The 21,063-nt window shown below is 43.8% G+C and overlaps 1 protein-coding gene across 1 annotated transcript in view; it reads right to left on the bottom strand.

Moving 5' to 3' along the window:
• LOC146798807 (potassium channel, subfamily K, member 16-like) overlaps positions 1-21,063 on the bottom strand; it is a 174,491-nt gene that overhangs the window by 86,747 nt on the left and 66,681 nt on the right. The window contains exon 2 of the mRNA XM_085626117.1: positions 20,654-20,774. Coding sequence (XP_085482243.1) covers positions 20,654-20,774 — 121 coding nt within the window. The remainder of the gene's footprint in view (positions 1-20,653; positions 20,775-21,063) is intronic.

Raw genomic sequence — 21,063 nt, 5'->3', positions numbered from 1 at the left:
GTGTTAGACCTTAAAAGTCAAAGCCTAAAAAGGAGACAGTTAGAATTTCTTTGAGTTTGCTGTATTGCCTGGTTTTTGTGTTTTCTAAAAGGGTGCAATACTTGTTGCAATAACTGCTTAAGGGCTCCTGAATCAGGTACTTCAGTGAACTGATCCAACATTGTTGATTACTGGAAATCTTCTATCAGCAAAATGTAGGTATTAAGCCACATTATCCTAGTAAACCTCTATTGCTCTCTGCTTTAATGTCAAATGTAATCTCAAAAAAAATACATTGTTCTCTTCATCTTCTTAATGAAAACTGTTTGCAGCATCCACATTCTGATCTCTTCATCTTCTTAAAGAAAATTGTTTGTTGCCTCCTTGTTCTGTAGATTGTGTGAGAAATAGAACTATCTATTTAAATACACAAATAAAAAATGTAATTCATCACATCTAGTTTTAATGAACTTATCTTCTATATTAAATATCATATTTTACATACTAGAAATACATATTCTAACAGTCAGGCGGCTTTTTGCAGCCCCCCTCCAAAAAATATAAAATGTTTGGTTCTCAGACTTAATAACCTCTCTTATTAACTTTTTTGCAGATCATAGTTCATTCTTTCTCAAGTTCACAGATCACTAATTCTCAGGTATGTTTTTTCCAAATTGAAAAGTCATTTTGTAAAACCTTCAGCAATGTCATGTTTTAATTTCAGCACAATCCATTTACTCTGTCTGGAATACTTGCTAGAACACATTCACACAAAACATGACACAAAATCTTAATGCTCTCGAATAAACCTATGGTAATTTGATTTAATTTTAGACATAATCTTTGCAGTCCATTTCTTGAAGTGTTTACTTACCCAGCTTCCACTTATTAAGTTTATAAGTGGTGATCAAAAAGATGTTCTGAATAGGGAGCATGTTAGATAGAGTCATTAACCATTAAATAACTCAAAAATGTTCTGGAATGAACTCCAGGAGACTAGAAGGTAATACATATGGGGACATAGCATACAGGGAATATAGCAGTAATATTTTCTTCAGCTCTGAGCTATCAAACTATGTTCTAAATCTTTTCATTCTGACTTTATTTCAAACATTCCATATATATTATGAGCATGCTTATAATGAAACTAAGAAAAAGAAATGGATTAACACCATAGTTATTTAAACAAAAAAAATCCTAGCTAATTTACATAACATTTTAAATCACGTAAAATCTTCCTGTACCACTACAGCCAATAAAAACGGACATCCCGCACATGTTACATCCAAAAACCGCATGGCATATACAAACTTTATAGCCTCAAGTCTGGCATTTATCCCATAGTTTAAAAGACCAGGTTTTAAAAATAGATGCCTTAACGCTATAAAATATAAACAATTTATCAACACATCTACATAGGAACAACAACCTCTTAGCCCACAACAATAGTTCCCATCTACAACGTGTAGGGTTTTCACTACATCCCTGAGTGTGTAAATTAGGGTTTACTCTATTTGGAATTTCAGTAAAGCATTACGCATGGAGGTGTTTGAAAGCTCATTGAGGTATGTGCACACAATAGAACCCTTCCAAGACTCTCCTAAATAGACAGTAAAGTGCCCAGTGACCAGATAACTTAGTCTCTCAACCTAGATTCCATAATAGTTGTATTCTCTAATTTCTTCTTTGGTAAAAGAAGGGGGCATCACACCTAAACGTAAGTATATGAAAATGGAGGGTGTGGCCACGTCGGGAACCAAGATGGCTGCACAACTGTGAAGCTCTAGCTTCGGAAGTCCAACAACTACAGCTTCTGGCAGACCTGCACCATCTTTAACCACCCCATACACTTAAGCCGTCAGGAGTCATCCCATGGATGAGCACCCCTGAGCCTTCTCAGCAGACAAGACCTACATCGGCGATGATCCTCGGGCTGCATAGCAAGGCCCTGCTCTCCTCGGAGGCCCCGCGGCAACAGGGGTCGTGGGTGAGCCTGAGGACTGGGCTTCTGAGCCCTGCGGGGCCTGCCCGCTGCCCAGATATTGTAGCCGGTGGAGACTTGCCTGTGGTACTCTTATGGGGAGTGGTGGTCAATGAGGGGAAGCCGTCTCCAGGTACCGACCAGCTGCGCAGCCTTGCTGCTGGACTGTGTGGCCTCAAGAGAGTCCCTGCTTCCCCTACCAAATACACAGGTTGGATGGCCGGAACAGCACTGGGGCTTGCTGGTCCTGAGACCTCCCAGCGGAGTGCTTCCCACGGGCCTGAGCTGGTTGGTGGTCGGATCAGGCCATGGTGTGCCTGGGGGGGTGACCTTCTCTGGGGTGGCCGCCGTGCAGCAATATCGACCTTCCTGCCCAGAGGGCCCAAGTGCTGTGCTTTAAGTGGTGTCGGAGCGGGACAGGCAATTGGCCCAGCCTTGGTCCCTGTGGCGGCGGCGTTGTAGGGCCTGAGCGGGAGCGCTTGCAGACATGGTCCAGCGTTCACCATTTCACTGTGTGCGGCAATTCCTCCCCCCACCACCCTCCTCAATTTCTTCTCACAACACCGCATTTTCCTGTGTCGGGCAGGCCTGATGCTGCAGCTCACACAGGAAGTCTACTGTCTTTTTGGGCTTGTCATTTTCACCCTGGCCTGAACACTATTGGGTTCACTGTGTACTCTTGGGAAACAGTGAATATCACACCTAATGGTCTTGTGAGAATAATATATGCCCCCAACATGTCTGAACCATGTAGTCTGGCCTACAAATCAGGCATTATTGTGAACCACGACCGCCATAACTCTGCCAGATTCAGATACTTACAAACATTATACTGCCTTGTCTACATGAGATTGGTACCCATTTCCTCAACTATAATACAGAAGGCAGGGTTCTATTCCATAGATGCCCATTTTGACAATTTAAATAATCGACTGGACTGCATGAGGGAAATGCTGGAATGCCATGGCACACAACTAGATGGCACGGAAGAAAGGATCTCGAGTCTTGAAGATGGCAATACATCCCTAACCAAGTGGCTGGATAAAATGCAAAAACGACTCAAGGCAGTCACAGTCAAAAATGAAAACCTTGAAGCGAGATCGCAATGAAAAAACATTCGCATTATGGGTATTGCAGAGACTACAAGCATGAGCCGTCCGGACTAATTTGTGGAGCAGTTATTCATGGACGTCTTTGACCGCTCGAGCTTTCCCGATACATTCGTGGTGGAGAGGGCATACAGGTCGCTGGCCCCCAAGCTGCACCCAATCATAGCCTGACTCTTAAACTTCAGAGACTGAGATACGATATTGCTCCTGGTGCGAGATAGGAGACCACTGCACCACCCGGGGACCGTTATATCTATCTAACCTGACTTCACCCAGATAGTACAAGAGGCACAGCGAAAATTCCAAGACGCCAAGGCCCTCCTCCGCAAAAAAGGCTTGAAATATGAGATGCTATATCCCACCAAGCTTCAGGTGCAAGTAGATGGCGGAGCCCAAATTTTTTACTCCCCATCGGATGCACTGTCTTTTTGTAAGAAAATTCAAACCAGCACTCCTCCAATTACGGGAGGCATGACGGGCGGTTTCCTCTTCATTGGCCTGAACTGCGCATACTGTGCTGTTACCTTCCAGCTGCCTATGCCTTGGCTTAAGCTCATCTAAATGACTGATTGATGAGATGCATGCACCTACCTGTGGCTGTTTCACAAATTGTTCATGAAGGTTATCACAATGGGCTGCGATTGCCGTAGCTTTGCTCACCCCTATTGTGTTCATCATATTTTTATTTTTATGTTCTTGTTTCTTTTTGGGTTATGTGGGATTCACTGGGCAGCTTCTTGCTCTGTGTGGGTGGGGGAGGGATTTCTGCTTCAGTGGGGATTTATTGAAACATTGTTTTGCTTTCTCAATATATTTCTTATGAAGGCAATACATTTGATTAATGGGGGACACCACAAGACATGTAATAACTACTGTCTAAATGACACCGCCCGGCTGAGAGGGCTGTGCTGATATAATATTCATGACCTGGAATATCAGAGGTTTAAACAACCCCCGCAAAATTAAGCAGGTACAACTAATCTTAATAGGCACGGGGCAAAAATAGAGTTCCTACAGAAGACTCACTTGCTTCCACAAACCGCCCCCCCCCCCACTTTGCGAAATCATGGGGTCACCATAGGAATTTTTCCAGCTACAGTACATACTCAAGGGGCATATGCACGCTCATCCATAAGAGTGTCCTCTTTCATCTTACCAATAGCTCCCTCAACAAAGAAGGCCGATATGTGATCCGGAGGGGTGGTTGGCGGATGCCAACATACTCCTGGTGAATGTCTATGCACCTAATATCTACGACCCTGACTTTTTCCACATCAGTGCCTCGTTTCTCGAGTGAGAATTTGCTACTACTATTAAACTGGGGGGGTACTTAAATATGGTACATGATCCAATACTAGACACGACGGGTACCACCACTATCAGTTAACCACAGGCTGTCAAGGTCTTCCGGGACATTCGAGACACTTATCATCTAATAGAACACATGGAGGCATACACAACCTGCCACAACAGTGTACACCTTTCACTCCACACCTCACGATGTATGGACACTCATTGATTACTGGTATGCAACGCCTGATGCCTTTATTTAGATTCAGGAAAAACGCCAACTTCCCAGAACGCTGTCAGACCATTCCCCAGTGAAGATGTCCCTACTGATACCCTTCGGTAGTGGACTGGAGAGAAAATGGTGCTTCCCTAGCGCCTCACTCCTAGATACAGTATTTTCTCGCCACTCAGAGACACCATATTAGAATACTTTGACTTGAACTCTGGCTCTGTTCTCCTACAGGGCACTCTTTGGGAAACCTTTAAGGTATATATGGGGAATCTATATCTCCAAACATGCAGGAGTCCTCAGGGACATACGGCGTGATATTACACGCATAGAAACTGAGCTGAAAGCGTTGGACTGGGCCAAGGGACTGATTCAGACCGGCGAACCAGATTACTAGAAGAGTTCAAATCACTGGCGTAGCATGAGACGTCCTTCCTGGGCACATATGCCCGGGCTCACTATACGGAGAAGGCGAGCACCCTGTATGCACCCTGGCACAACTTCTCCAACCTAATCGAGGCCCCATTTTTATACCTGAACTTCTGCTGGAAAATGGCAACCGAGCCACCAGCAACTCTGATATAGTGGACACCCTACGCCAATACAATGAGCAACTATACCTCACCAGGCTCACTGGGGGAAAAGAAGCAAGGGCTACCTGGATGAGGTGGCGATGGTGCGGCTAACTGACACAAGTCTATTTCTGTGGTGGAGATCGCACAAGCTATTGACACCTTAGATGAATCTAAAGCACCTTGTCTGGACGGGTGCTTTTTACAAACCATACAAACACATTCTTGACCCCCACTTGATTGATATGTATGCCAAAAGCCTCGAAAAAGGTATACTACCACGTTCACATCGGAAAGCAGTTATCACGCTACTATTGAAACCCGGCAAGGAACCCTGGCTTTCTGCATCTTCCCACCCTCTATCACTCCTAAATTTTGACAATAAAATACTGCCCAAAATAACAGCTACACACTTGCCACTTTTGATTAAACAAATTATCTCCCCGGTCCAGACGGGATTTGTCCCGCACAGATCCACATTCCACAATCTCCGTTCAGAATTTGCAGTCCTCAATAGAATCTCCCCCAACCTGCCCTCAGTCACAGCAATGCTTGACACCAAGAAGGCCTTTGACTCCTTGAAGTGGCCCTTCCTGCAGGCAGCGTTGTGCAAGTTGGGATTACCCACAATCTTCAATGCACTGAGCACGCTGCTCTACACTGAATCACAAGCCCGGCTTTGAATTAAAGTCACACTTACAACTGTGTTGGGGATCACAAGGGGCATAAGGTAGGACTGCCCATTAACCCCACACCTTTTCATCATTGCCATGGACCTGCTGATTCGGCAATTACAGGAAAATCACATGCACCGTGGTCTCAGATTATGCACTGGTCACCTCCTCATATCCATGTACGCAGACGAAATTTTATTATTCATTCGAGAACCAGCCAGAAATCTTACACCACTCATCTGTCAAATTATCCGTTTTGGCGAGTTTTCATGCCTCTTTATTAACTGGGTGAAATCAGAGTTATTACCTCTCACAGACTCTACCACAAAGGTATCTTGTGAATACCCACTCCAGTGGTGTAATGAATCTACCAAATACCTAGGCATTATAATCCACAGAGAAAGGGACCAGGTGGTTCGCACAAACTACGGCCCTGCTGCAGAAAAACGTACTCTGAAAATCAAGCGGTGGCTCCATCTTTGACTGTCGAAGGCTGGGTGCATTGCTATCCTTAAGATGGTGGTTCTACCCCCGTTTCTATATGTGTTTTTAAATATCCCCATCCCGCTCACCAATTCCTTCTTCCACACCCTTCGGGGTTGTTCTTACGGCTCATAAGGACTGGACGAGAGCCCCGGATAAAATGGGATATGCTCACTCTCCCCTACGCTAGGGGTGGATTTGGTGTTACAGACCCCCAATTGTACTATCTAACGGTGCAATGTCAGTTTGCAGCGTATTGGTTTCATCCAGACTCCGTCTACCATATACAATCCCGGAACGGGACCAAGCCGACGATATTCCCTTGACATCCATCCTACCCATTAGCATCAAACTTGACCCCACTGATGTACAAATGCTTGTCACTACATGTTGGGCGTGGCATAGGCGCAATCGCTTCCTAGGAGAGGGACTGCTGTACTCCCCTATGCTTCACACTTATTAACAACCCATGGATACGGCCAATGCGGGAGCTTGTGGTTCAACCTATGCTGAGGAAATTCAAACTACATACACTGGGAGACATCTTCCCCAAGGGACACATGCTCTCCTCGTGGATGACACGAAATGTACACAAGCTACACATCTAGATCTCTTTCTTCTACGACTGGTACCTGCCGCCCTTTGTGCATATATCCCAACATATCCTTTTAGCTCCAGATGACTTTCCCCCATTGTCCTTGCTGATGGTGTCAAAACTTTACAAGGCACACTTAGCTCTGAAACCCTACTGGAAATGGGAAGACACACGCTAAATGGGAGGCAGATATGGGCTGGGCGATATCAGACAAGGAATGGAACTACTGCTGCGAACAGAATAAACTAGTGTCCCCAAACCACCACAATAAATTACTGCAGTTTAAATTCATACATAGAGCATATGACACCCCCAGCTCATTCGCCAGAACAGACCCAACCAGATCACCTGATTGTCCCGAGTGTAACATCCCTGAAGCGGACTTTGCTCACCTGACTTGGACTAAATATTGGAGTGAAATTTTTAAACACCTTTCAAAGATGGTAGACATTGAACTACGCTCAGACCCTTTTATGGCCCGGCTGGGAAATGTTGCACTGGTTACAAAATCGGTGCACAGTTATACAGCAATTTTGCTATTGCTAGTCAAGAGGGAAATAGTGTTAAACTGGGGCAATAGATTCAGACCGACAGGTAAAGCCTGGATTGCAAGCTTGGTCACCTGCAACTCCACGAGTGAAGTATACGGTACACTCCAACCTCCTACTTCTAAGCCAAATGATATTTAGCAGCCACTGAAAGATTATATTTCGAGTAGACCCATAAATAAGCTTTATTATAAACTCTTCTGTACCTTGAGACATGCATAACCTTTGTTATGGATTATGCTTAAACAGACTGTTACACCACTACACGTACAAGAAGACTATTGACATACATGTATGTGGTCCTATGCTATCTACTTATTTAAAGCTAAGACCTTCAATGTACATTTTCATTCCAGACATGTCACCCTTGATTCGGGCAATGATTATTATGTGTCTTCCTTTCTGTTGTGTTCTCTTTTGGAAAATCTATAAATAACGTATTTTTTTTAAAGGATATGAAAATAATTTGCAATCCAATTAAGGCATTCCCGTACATATCTTGCCCACCATAGATCATTCTGATATATTTCCATAAAACATGTGATATGACACATTTAACTTAGTAGCCATTACCTGCCAAAACCATATGCAAAGGTTCAACACTATACTGGTCCAGGGTTTTAAATGGGCTTCCAGTCCAACAGATTAAACCATTGCACATAAAGGGAGGCCTAAGAGATTTTTCAGGCATTTCCTTCTATCTTACCTGTCTTATCTTAATCGTACTTTGAGCTTAAGCATAGAATCTCTGCTCTGTATAACAACTGTGGTGGGGCCATAGATGTGTGCGCCAAAACACTGGTTGTAAATTAGGTCCACAAAAGTCCCTTTTGAATTTCTTTAGCCCTTCTACTGTTGTCAGCACGCTAGTTTTCAAAGTGTTTGTGAATTTTCCATTTGAATTTCCTATAGAAAAGCATGCCTGAGAACACGTAAAAGGGGGGTGGTTCCACAATCCTCTTCCCAATCGATCAAGTAAAAGGTTTACATTGTTTCCCTATCACCAAAATGTTTCACCAAAATGGTGTCATGGGTTCCGACATGGGTTATGAAAATCCGACCGACATCGTAATGAGGCCCTTTGTTAGACTGCGATTTAAATGTGATCCTTTTCCTTTGAATTCGAAGATGATATCTTCCTTCTGTTTTTAAAAGCTTCCAATTTATATGCAAGGATTTTTTTGCTGAGCATGTTAAGATAATTTCACTAAAATCCTTCACACTTTATTTCACCGGAACAATACTTTTGTTTATATGCTCAGATTTACTTCCAGCAAGAGGTGGACGAAGTCAGTTGTTGGTCCAAATTATGAGTTTGTCAGCAAACGACAATACAAATATTTTCAAATAAACACATATTACTTTGTGCTGTTCTACACCTGGATTAACCAATTCTAGTCATTTTGGATGTGAAATTGCCGGATGGTAATACGGTACCCCGTTTCACACAAAATAAGTGGAAGAAACACACACAGAAATTGAAAAAAAGCGGGAAGTGTGTCATTTTTGGGCGACAGAAACACTGCTACTGGGGATACAGACCCTCCAGATAATAACAGCTGGCCTTCACTTCTCTGTCCCTGACTCACCTGGACAAACGTTCCTCAAGGCTTACATACTAGCCTACTACTGGCAGTCAATTTGGGTTACGCAAAGCCACTTACACTTGAAAACCATCACATCTGATTGGCATGGGAAAATTCAGTGAAAGGGAGAAACACATACTGGAAGAGGAGGTCATCGAAATGAGCTAAGGCTCGTGGGCCAACCTAATATATATGGCAATTGTTAGTAGGCTGCAACCTTACTGGCAAAGCAGCACCACAGCCATCCTTGCCACCAATGGCCCTGCCGCTTCAGCACCTTCAACCACCTGGGCCGCAGAATTCCAGATAGTTACTGACAACCATTAGCAGTAATTCAACTGCAGGTGCTGGCCCTGGAGCCTAAATATAATTAACTGGCACCACCACCCCACCTGTTGTTTCTGTTCCATCATTGCATTCCAGGCGAATTGAAGGGGAGAGCATTTTACAGGACAGTGAGAAGGAGAAGAAAGAGAAAAAAGAGAATTTTCCAGAGGAAGATGCTGTGGATGTTGGTGAAGCCTAGAGTCCTGCCTCTTTGGGACATAACATGCTGCTGCTCCTACAGCAGAAAGCAGAGTAGAGAACAGTACAGCTAAGTCCCTGCTAATAATGGGTCAACAGGTTTCAGCAGACCACTGTGCCCTCCATTGAAAGAGAACAGTATGCAGTAGCCATGATAGAGGCTGGAGAGTGCCTGGGGGTGTTGACAGGGCAAATCGACAATTAGTTGTTGCATGTCTAGTATTAGCTCTGAGACACAGGAAAGGAAAGAAATTGGGGAAAGAGCATACATTGGAGGGGACATATTCAATACACCCAAGTTATAGAAGTACACATTTAAAATTATTGAAAAATGCAAATAAAAACCTATAATAAAAATCATACTTTTATGTTATTTTATTAAAATACATGTTAAAAATGTACAAGTATATCATAAATGCTTAAAACAAAACTATTCAAACTGTTAAATAACATATTTTTGAAACAAGCAACATCCCTCACATAAAACATAAAACATCTGTTGTACTGAAAAATTATTTTTGAAACCTAAAAAATAGTTTACAAATTTGAAATAATATATATTTAATGTTTTAATTAGGTATAATGCATTGCCTTCTTTCACAAAGCAAACCCCATCCATTAGCCCAATAAAGTGTTCAACCAAAATAAAAATATAAAATAAATATATGTTTTTTTAAATAAACCACATAATCACATACTTAAAGAGGTTAAAAAATAAAATAAATACATTAAAATAAAATGTTTCTGTTAGAAATGGGGTCTCTAGTTGACAGTGGTTTGCACCCTGTCCAAGTAGGGACCGTCACTCTAGTCAGGGTAAGGGAGTCACACAGCTAAGATAACCCCTGCTCACCCCCTTGGTAGCTTGGCACGAGCAGTCAGGCTAATCTCAGAGGAAATGTGTAAAGCATTTGTACATACACACAGAGTAACACAGTGAAAACACTACAAAAGAAGTCCACACCAGTTTAGCAAAATAGTCAATATAAAATAGCTCTAAATGGGGATATCTCAATGTCGTGATAAGTACAAATCCAAAAGTTTGGTGCCAATCGTGACAAAGCATGGGCCAGCTGCCAAGCCACACAGACCCTAGTTACAGCACCTTGAAAAATGATGAAAATAAAGACATTGTATTGTATTGTATTGTATAAAGTTCTTCTAAAGCGCTGTCTGTCGCCCTACGGGCATCCTGGCGCTGAGAGACTATAGAAGAAAACCTGAGACAGTAGAAACGTTTGCCGTAGTGCCAAGAATGTACCCTCTAATCTCTGCCAAAGAGCCATGTTTTAAGATTCTTCCTAAAGCTCAGCAATGATGTGGCTTGGCGTAGATCTTGGGGGATTTGATTCCAAAGGCGGGCTGCCGCCGTACTGAAGGCCCTGCCTCCCGTCTTAGTGCGTTTAACTTTGGTAACCACTGCCAGACTTTGGCTGGTGGACCGAAGAAGTCTCTTTGGTTCGTACCATGAGAATCTATCGCACAGAGGAGGAGGACCAATTTTATGGAGGGCTCTGTACACCATGACCAATGATTTAAACTCGATCCTTTTATTGATCGGGAGCCAGTGAAGGTCCCTCAATGCCAGTGTTGTAGAGGAGTCACGTTGTCTTCCCAAGGCCAGTTTGGCTGCGGCGGACTGTATTCTTTGCAGACCCTGTACAGTGTACCGAGAGGCACCCAAGAACAATGAATTACAGTAATCGAGCCTACTTAGGATCACGCTCTGGACCACCAGAGATCTAGTCTCAATAGGGAGGAAATAAGGATTTGTCGCAAAGCTCTAAGTAGGGCAATACAGGTGCCTATGGTCTTGTTCGCCTGGGATTGCAGCTGGAGATCTTCATCCATCATAACCCCCAGGTTACGGACTGTTTTTACTGGCAGTATCAGGGCGTCTTCCGGCAAAAGTCGGAACTCACCCAAGAGATGTTTAGGCAGTCTCGCTGCACAGCAGTGTAGTAACTCCGTTTTCCCGGCATTCAGCTGCAATGAATTGGCTCTCAGCCATTCTGAGACTTTTTGCATGCAGGCCTGGAAGGAATTCATGGGCACTGCATGTTCTCCCTCCAGGGAGAACATTAGCTGGATGTCGTCAGCATAGTTAACCACCTCGATCCCGTAAGATTTTATTAGAGGGATCAGGGGTCTCAGATAGGCATTAAAGAGTATAGGGCTGATAGCTGAGCCCTGAGGTACTCCATGGCGAACCGGGGTCCAGGAGGAAACAAAAGGTGTTAATGTCACTGCCTGTTGACGATCCGTCAAATAAGACCGTAGCCATTCCAAGGCGAGACCTGTCACCCCCATATCTTCTAGCCTTGCCAGCAACACTGAGTGATTAACCGTGTCGAATGCTGCCGACATGTCCAACAGTACCAACACAGAGGAACATCCACTGTCGGCACGCATTCGAAGTTTGTCCAGAACGGTAATCAAGGCAGTTTCCGTCCCATGCCCAGGCCGAAAGCCAAACTGGTCCCTGTCCAAGATCAGATGTTCTTCAAAAAAGTTGGACAGGGATTTGCTGACTAATTTTTCCAAGATCTTAATTGGAAATGGCAACAGGGAAATTGGGCGGAAATTAGCCGGCACAGAGGGATCAAGAGAAGGTTTTTTCAATAATGGGGTGACCATTGCCTGTTTCCACCTGCTTGGCACAATGCCTTCACTCAGAGATTGGCAGCAGATTTGCCACAGATCTAAGAATAGGGCCGGTCCGAGCTCCTTCCAGATCTTGTGCGGAAGGGGGTCCAGGGGTGATCCTGATGAAATCTCCCGCGCTAACTCGTGAAAAGAGTCCTCCGTGGGGGGGATGAAATGGCTCAGAGTAACTTCTCTTCTGATGTCTACGCTAATCGTGGAAGGCTCTATAGCATTCTAATCGAAGCCACCCACGATATTGTTGACCTTCTCAACAAAAAAAGTAGCAATTTTGTTGCACAAGTTTTGTGATGGCTGGATAGTACTGGCCATACAGCCCGGGTTACTGAGGTCTCTAACGATGTTGAAGAGTGCCCTGGTTCCATTGGGTGCCTGCAGAATGGAATTGGCATAGAATTTCGCCTTAGCTTCCCTAATGGCTGCCTTGTATTGTAGTTGTATGATTTTTAAGGTTATTCTGTCAGCTTCCCGGTACTGTTTGCGCCAGCTTCTTTCCGTCTGTCTGCGTACAAGACGTAACGCTTTAAGCTCCTCACTGAACCAGGGGGCCGAAGGAGTACAACGCATTCTCAGTTTTTTTTTAGGTATGTATCCTTCTAGTACTGCGTTAATGGAAGTACTATAACTAGTATAGTTTTCTTCTGGTGTAGCCTTTGGGTCAAACAGGTTGGACTGTGGGAATAAGGAGGATGCTCCTCTCCTGGAGAGTTTAGCCCAATCCCTTCCCCACCTGAAACGCGCTTGTTTGTCCACAACCCGTTTATCCTCTTGTATACTAATCCTGAACTGTATTAAATAGTGATCAGTCCAGTTTAGTGGAGTAATACTAATTACTTCGGTTTCAGAGGGTTTGGCGAAGACTAGATCGAGTATGTGGCCTCCCACATGTGTGGGTTGTTGAACCAACTGATGGAGGCCACAGTTCTCACCGGTGTAAATCAGGGCTTGTAGATGATTTCCAGAGCTCCCTGTTTCCCAGAGGTTGAAGTCTCCCAAGAGCAGCATTCTGGAGTGTGTGGAAGTCAAGGCGACAATGGTATCCAACAGTGCCTGATGATTAGCGTCCGCACCCGGAGGTCTGTAGCAAACCATACCCGATAGCACTCTCCCCTTTGCCTCCTGTATAGAAAACCCCATAATTTCATAGCCTGCTATGGCTTCAATCGGTAGCATAGCACAGTCCCACTGTTCCTTAAAGATTAGTCCTACCCCTCCTCCTCTCCCAGATATGCGAGGTTTTTGGATGATCTTATATCCAGTGGGGCAAGCTAGCCCAAGTTCTACTGAGGAGTCAGCATGAATCCACGTCTCAGTAACGAACAGCAAGTCAAGGTCTAAATCTTCCAGCAGGTTATAGATGTCTTGATGGTGTTTAATAAGTGACCTGCTGTTGATTAAGCCACAAGATAATGCCTGTCGCTGTCCCTCCCGTGACCTGTTCCCCAGTTCAAGAAGGGTATCTCTAGAGTAGCATAGTCTATCGGTGCAATTTTGAGCAGCGTTTCTGGCGCACCGAGGCGCGGACGGGCGCAGACGGGCTTGCCTCTGGCGCGTGTCCTGCATTTATATAGTGCAGGCGACTAGAACGCTAACAGCAATGGCGTCCACCGGTGTCTCTCGGGTGAGTGAATCTCGCAAAAGGCGAGTGTTTGAACGTTGTATTTTATAGTGCGGGTGAGTGGGCTTGCGGAGATACAGGAAATCGCAATTTTCAATTTCACAATTAAAAAACACAAATTCAATTTCACACTTTCCTAAAAAGATAGCCCAGCCCAGCCACAGCCACCCTATATTAAAAATAATGCAGCGTACTTCCGACTCTTCAGCAGAAGCGTTCTACGATCGCAGTAGGTTAAAATTATCTCGTCTCTATGCACTGGGGCTGGTGCGTCGTCCATTTCTTACTGCCACAGGAGAGGTGAGGCGTTGGTTTCTTATTGCTATGCAGGGGAGGTAATGCGTCAATTCCTTACTGTTGCAGGGGAGGTGATGCGACGTTGGCTGCAATGCGTCGGTTCCTTACGAGGGTGCGGTGTCGATGAGATCGTGAGGTCACAGACGTCGGTTATCAACTCCACAGTGTCGGGTTGAAGCGCTGGCATCGAGGGGTGTCAGGGCTGTGGTGCAAGTCGGGGTGGTGCATCATGCTCTTCATGAACGGTGCCATCAGCTCCCGTGCAGGCAGCGGCATCGATGACGGAGTTGATAAGTTGCAGTATTCGGTAACACCAGGGCTGCAATGTAAGTAGAGGCGGTGTGTTGTGCTCTTCACATGTGGTGCCCTCAACTCCGGTGCAGGCATCGGTGCCACTGACGGCATTGGGGTTGCTTTCCTATGGCTGCAGCACCTACCTCACTGTTCCAGGGACCCAGGAACTGGATTTGGCACCACTTGGCAGCCAGGGTTCCCAGCAGAGAAGCCCAGGTGCTGTTAGCAAAATGCAGGTGAAGTCTTTGATGGCCCTCAGACTTCTTAACAGGAGGCAAGCACATCCAAGCCTTTGGAGAACCTTGGAAGCATTATGTAGAAAGCAAAGTTCAGTCCTTTCACTCCAAGGACAGAAGCAGCAAGCAGCAGGCCAGCACAACAAAGCAACAGGCAGAGTGGCATTCCCTCCTACAGCATCCAGTTCCTCTTCCTGGCAGAATGTCCTCAGTCCAGGAGTGTTCTGATTTTGGGATGTCAAAGGTCCAATACTTATACCCCTCTCTGCCTTTGAAGTAGGCAAACTTCAAAGTAAAGTATTTGAAATGCACAAGCCCCTGCCTTTCCCTGACCTGGCTCCAGACACACTACATGGGGGTGGAGACAGCTTTGTGTGAGGACAGAAACATTCCTATTCAGATGTCAGTGACAACTCCTCGCACCACTTTAGCTCAGGAAGGCCTATCATCCTGGTGATGGCCCATCAGAATATGCAAGGCACACCTCAGCTCCGTTTTTGTGACTGTCTAAAGTGAATGCACAAGAGCCTAACAGTCAGACAACCCAGACATGGATACTACAGACAAGCAGAGACACAGAATAGTTAAACAAGAAAATGTCCACTTTCTAAAAGTGGTACTTTTAAACACGCAGTTTAAAACCAACTTCACCAAAAATATGTATTTTTAGATTGTGTGATCAGCGATCCCAAACTCCAAATTTCTATCTGCTCCCAATGAGAAATTACACTTTAAAGATATTACAAGGCAATCCCCATGTTGCCCTATGGGAGAGATAGGCTTTGCAATAGCAAAAATAGAAATTAGCAGTATTACACTATTAGAACATGTAAAACACACAAGTACATCATACCTTTTAAATACCATGCACCTGCCTATGGGGCTGCCTTGGGCCTACCTTAGGAGTGACTTAAATGCAGTAAAGGGAAAGTTTGGGCCTGGCAAGTGGGTGCACTTGCCAGGTTGAAACGGTAGTTAAAAACTGCACCCACAGACACCGGGGTGTCAGGTCTGAGACATGTCTGCAAGGCTACTCATGTGGCTGGCACAACCAGTGCTGCAGGCATTTTACAGGCCCTGAGCACCTCTGGTGCACTTTACTAAGGACTTATTAGAATATAAATATGTCAATCATGGATAAACCAATCATCAATACAATGTAGACAGACAGCATATGCTCTTTAGCACTGGTTAGAAGTGGTAAAGTGCCCAGAGTCCTCAAGCCAACAAAATCAGGTCAGAAAAAAATAGGAGAAAGAAGGCAAAAGGTTTGGGGATAACCCTGCAAAAAGAGCACGGTCTAACAGTTTCCTTTACAAACTGACATCATTTCTAGGTTGTTGATGATTGATTTATGTTTGGATGTTCTACCTGTGCTGCTGTTTGAAAGTCTGTCCTTACCGGGTGGGGAAAATCATTGGTGGTCACCCTGCCCTAAATAGATCTGGACAAATGCCACTATGACTCCATAGTCCTGTGGCAGACTGTCCACAGGATCAAGAGTTTCAGACAGCAGAGAGAGATGAGACTTGCCTGACAGAAACCCAGTAGTTCTTCCATCTTTCAATAGGGCTAGGATCGGCAAGTTCAGTGTGGCCAGAGTTCCACCGATTTATAGCAGCACTTCCCCCAACATCCTCACTCTCCCCCCCCCCGGGTGAATTCTAAATGAGCCCCATAGTCTTTAATATTTGAGGTGCCACTCTCTTTAACCTTGGAGTTATCTGTAGGTTTCGATCAGGGAATGCTACTTTGATTAGTCCAGAAAACGAAGCAAGGAAATCTATGTTTGATGGTCAAGCAGATTTATACAAAAAATACAGAAACCTATAATTTTATTGGGATGAAATGATAGACAATATGAAGGACTATTCCTCTGCTTTGTTTAAAGTACTCTCTTCCTCACTTAACACACCATTTTACTTTGCAGGAGGAATTATCCTGTCACAAGATCTGTAGTATAATTCAAGTGTGCTTTGTTGTGTACCCTGATGAAGACCCTCTCTCATCTCGTTTAAATCCTTGGAGATCCAAGGACATAGTTTTTGTATGTGTGTACACTACAATTTCACATTGTACTGTGATTCTAATTTTCAGATACATATACTCCTGGTAAGCTGCTTTCATAAAATGCTTTTCCTACTCTAGCCACTAAGTATCATTCACTACTGGTCACTGCACCTGTCATCTCATGCCTCAACTGCTCTAAATCCTTTGACACTGACTTCAAGCATCACAAATGTTTGGCTTCAGAGGGTTCAAAATCCTGCTGCATAACTAGTCTGGGCCTAACATGTATTAGACCAAGTCATTCAAGCAAAGATATTCTTACAACGACTCCCAATAGCAGACAATTTTATTCTGGTTTCCCTATCTCATGTATAGATGTCTTAATGGCTTTGCTCCTCTTTAACTGTAAAACAAGATAAAACAAGGTGCAACTGTAGCAATCAGAACACCGCATATATCAACAATAAAAACTCTCTAAAAAAGCGTTTCTTAAACTAACCTTGGAATTTGGGAGCTCTTTCTTTGAAAAGGTCCACATTTTGAGAATCTTTACCCGTTGAATTCTGAGAACCCGCCTCAAAAATTTACTTCACAAAAAAAAATTAAGTATTGTTTTGTTTAAGTGATTGTGAATTTATATGATCAGCACAAAGAGATCCTTCTTGGTTATGAAGAGCAATGTAAATGCAGTCATTGATCAGTGCTGACCAATTTCAGAGTATGGTGATGCTGCTACAAAGTACACATAAACCATACACCTACTATTTTGAGAACTTTGTCATGTATTGTCTGTTTAATGTCAGATTGAATATTGGTTTTACTGTCTTGCTGGATGATTTTGACCCCAATATTAAGTGACCATTTTATAAGCAATTTGATGCAGTTTTACCTGCCAAATTATTTTAGAAAACTTTCACGGTAATTAGACCCTGGCTGGTGGCTCACCAGATCAGTGGTCCTACAGCCTCAACTCTCCTGTCTGAGGACCGCCTACCATATTCAGAGATCCTACCAAGAAGGTGTGGATTTCTGTACCTTCGATAGAGGCAATGCACCAGCAGTGAGGACAATGTTGTTTGCACCAGCTTATCAAAGATTTGTTTTGTTTTCAAGGAAAGAAATATCCCAAATATCCCTGATGTACCAATAGTTTTTTCCCTGATTGTGGGGGCCAATGTACATTTTCTCTCCCTAGGACCTCCAGTCTTTGCATAATGGTCCAGGGTAACGAACACCAAGTGACAGTGCCGCCCCATCCTTGACAGTCACTTTGACCTGACAGCCATGTGGCAGGCGGGACACGATGTCGAATGTTTACACCAGCGGAGACTATGCCGGAAAAAACCCAGAGCTACAGCAGACTCTAAACAGAGTATGAAAAGCGTAATTTGGGTAGGGCAGGAGCATTCCACATTTACAGCGGTGCTCCTGCTGTACCAAACTCTTAATGACCAACATGGTCCTTTTGACAATTTCAGTTTCACAACCATTATGGTGTATTGCTTTTCTGTCTTGATTTCTTTGGAATCACATGTTATTCAATATTCATTTTGTGGAGGCCTTTTAAATGAACAACATTGGCGCCTACCCTGCCTGTGAGCTACTGGCTGTTATTCCTCTTATATAGTTGCCTGTATATACCTCCTATTTTCAAGCTGCACAAGGCTAGAGTTTATTAGTGGTTGGCATCAACATGACCATTTTTCCATTATTGTAGTTTGTAGCAATAATGTTTTGTGTCCCACACCCTATACTCTGAGCCACTAATGTGGCCCCCACCACATAGGGGGCCTACATGCTATCTTGATAGATCCCACTCTGCTTTCTATCTCACTTGATGTGTTGGAACAATGTGACCATTTTTATGCTACTATTGCACCAGGACACCCATCTCTCCACAGTAATGGCATGCTCTCCTTCCATTGCTTCTGCACAGTGCTCTGTTGCCTTCTTCACTTCCTACTGCTACTGGACCACGATGTTTAACTCTCCAAATGAATCTTACTCTTGGTAGATGGCTGCTGTGCTCATAAATTCTGCAGGCATTGGCACTGATGGATTCTGTTTCCCGGGGTCTAAATTGTGTGATTTTGAGATCCAAATCAGCCCTTGCCAAGGAGCATAGATCCAGAAAATGCACAATGAAGAAAATTAGGTGGTCTCCCTGTCACCCTGTGCTATTTTTCGACCGTCCCACATAAAGGACACCTTTAATTCTCAGTCATATTTCCACATTCCAAGCTACTTCAGCTTTTCACTCACCTTTATTTTATTATTAGGTCTCGCCTGGCGTAGGCTGCGCGCATGCGCAGTCTCGCCTGCAAGATTTAGTGTTAACAGGGTATTTTCTGTAAGGGGCTTTAAGCCCCGCCCCTCTGTTCCATTGGCTGGTGTCACCGTTTATGCTAAACAGTGGCCAGCCATTGGAACAGGGGTGTCGATGACGTTTTTGCTTGGCTTTTCGAGCAGTGCCATTTGGACGGACTCGCTTGCTTTATGGTGGTCGCAAAAGGTTTCTTATCTTTATGGGGCCAAACACATGGCCCCATAAAGACAATAAACCTTTTGGCAGAAGCCGAGCAAGTACGTCATGGTGAGCGCTTGTGCGATGTGAGCATGCGCAGAGCCTTTCGTTCCTAGCGTCGCCTCTTGTTTTATTCTCCTTTCAAGGGGTTTAATTCAGCTTCCTAAATTGTTATTTTGAAACACCAGAGATAGATTTTTTTACACCACTTGTCTTTCGTTTTCATTAGCTGGTGTTTATATTTCTCTGCATGGAAAACGGACATAGACCGCTCTCGGCTTTTAAATTGTGCGCCGGAGTTATCAAGGAATGATCTTTCAGTGAAGTGAACGGCCGTGCCTCTGCTCTTAACCTTTCTGTGCACGCGCGCATCCAGATTAAACGTGGAATGCTTCCGACAGACTGGCCGTAGTGGTGGTATTTTAATGTACTAGATGGAATGGTCGGCTTTGGCAGTATTTGCAGCAGAAACGGAACTCAAACTTTTTTTTCCAAGATAATAGCGTGCCCCGGGTCGAGAACACAAAGAGCCATCCAGGTAATACTAATGGTGTTTAATTCGGTTGAACTGCATTTTCTTTTATCATATGTGTCCAGAAAGGTGTAGGACGATGCCGAGGTGCGTGCCACTGTTGGAATGGCGACATGTTTACAGTGAAAGTGCTCCACGCCTCAAGCGGCCAGAGCTGCCGACTTTGCCGACTCGGCTCAACACCCTGTGATTCTGGGCAAATCACTTATTCTCCCCCATGCCTAACCCCCCCCACACACACAAAAATCCATGTGTACTTCTGTAATGTGCCTGATGCTCATGTAAAGCGCTCAAACCTTTGGGTTGTGTTCGCGCTAAAACTGCAAAATAAATAAACAATACATAAACAATCAATCTGAGGTCAGAGCATTCGTACACTTATGAGCTCAGCCAGCACCATATCACCTTTCTAAACAAGCATTTGCAATGCAATAGGTCTCGCATTTGCGAGAGTTTAAGCTATTGGCATTGTAAATGGCAATTCCTTTCATTTATGTTTTAAAAACCAACACGTAAATAAAAGGCATTGACATTTACAATGCCAACAGCTCAAACTCTCGCAAATGTGAGACCTATTGCATTGCAAATGCTTGTTTAATTCTCTTTTGGTGACATGTAGTGTAAACTTGATGGTTGGTGTGTGCTTCTAGCTGTCTTGATGCATGGCTGAGTCGACTATTTCCATTAAAATGGATAATGTTAACAAAAACATTCAGTCTACAGAATCTTCTAAAGAATACCGGGAATGGTTGTTTGTTTTTCTACACAACTCTTATTGTTTTGTTTGACTTATGACTGTTGTTTTCATACGGATAGAGTTAGTGTTGCTCCAAGATAAGTCAAATCAACTAGACAGAATGTTGTTTTGCACAGTGAAAAAATAATTAATTGCCAAAGAGATACTCACCTATAGTTGTTACCAGTGTTCCCACAAAGAAGAAGGAACTGCTAAAGTCCCAGTTGGAGTGGTCTATTCCTGAAGTGTTGCCTAAGGGGTGGATTCCTTGCTTAACTGCTTCTTCTATGACCTGCAATTCGAAAAAAGTGTTTTATAGCAAAACATCCGAATTACTTCTCAGTGCAAATTCAAGGAATCAAACAGTCCCACACTTCAACTAAAGAAACTTTAATATGATACACTTTAGAAGTAAGATCTAAAATTATTTGTTTAAAACAATTACAAGATGAAGAAAAGAAATTCCCCTAGTTCATCGTGATCACATATAAAGAATTCTAGCCCACTCATAAACTTCAATAACAAAAATTAAACAAAAAAATGTAATGTATCCCTTCTTATCACTATTAGTTTTATATAAT

Source organism: Triturus cristatus, chromosome 9, assembly GCF_964204655.1.
Source record: "Triturus cristatus chromosome 9, aTriCri1.1, whole genome shotgun sequence".
Lineage (NCBI taxonomy): Eukaryota > Metazoa > Chordata > Amphibia > Caudata > Salamandridae > Triturus > Triturus cristatus.
This window is presented reverse-complemented; position numbering and strand designations above follow the sequence as displayed.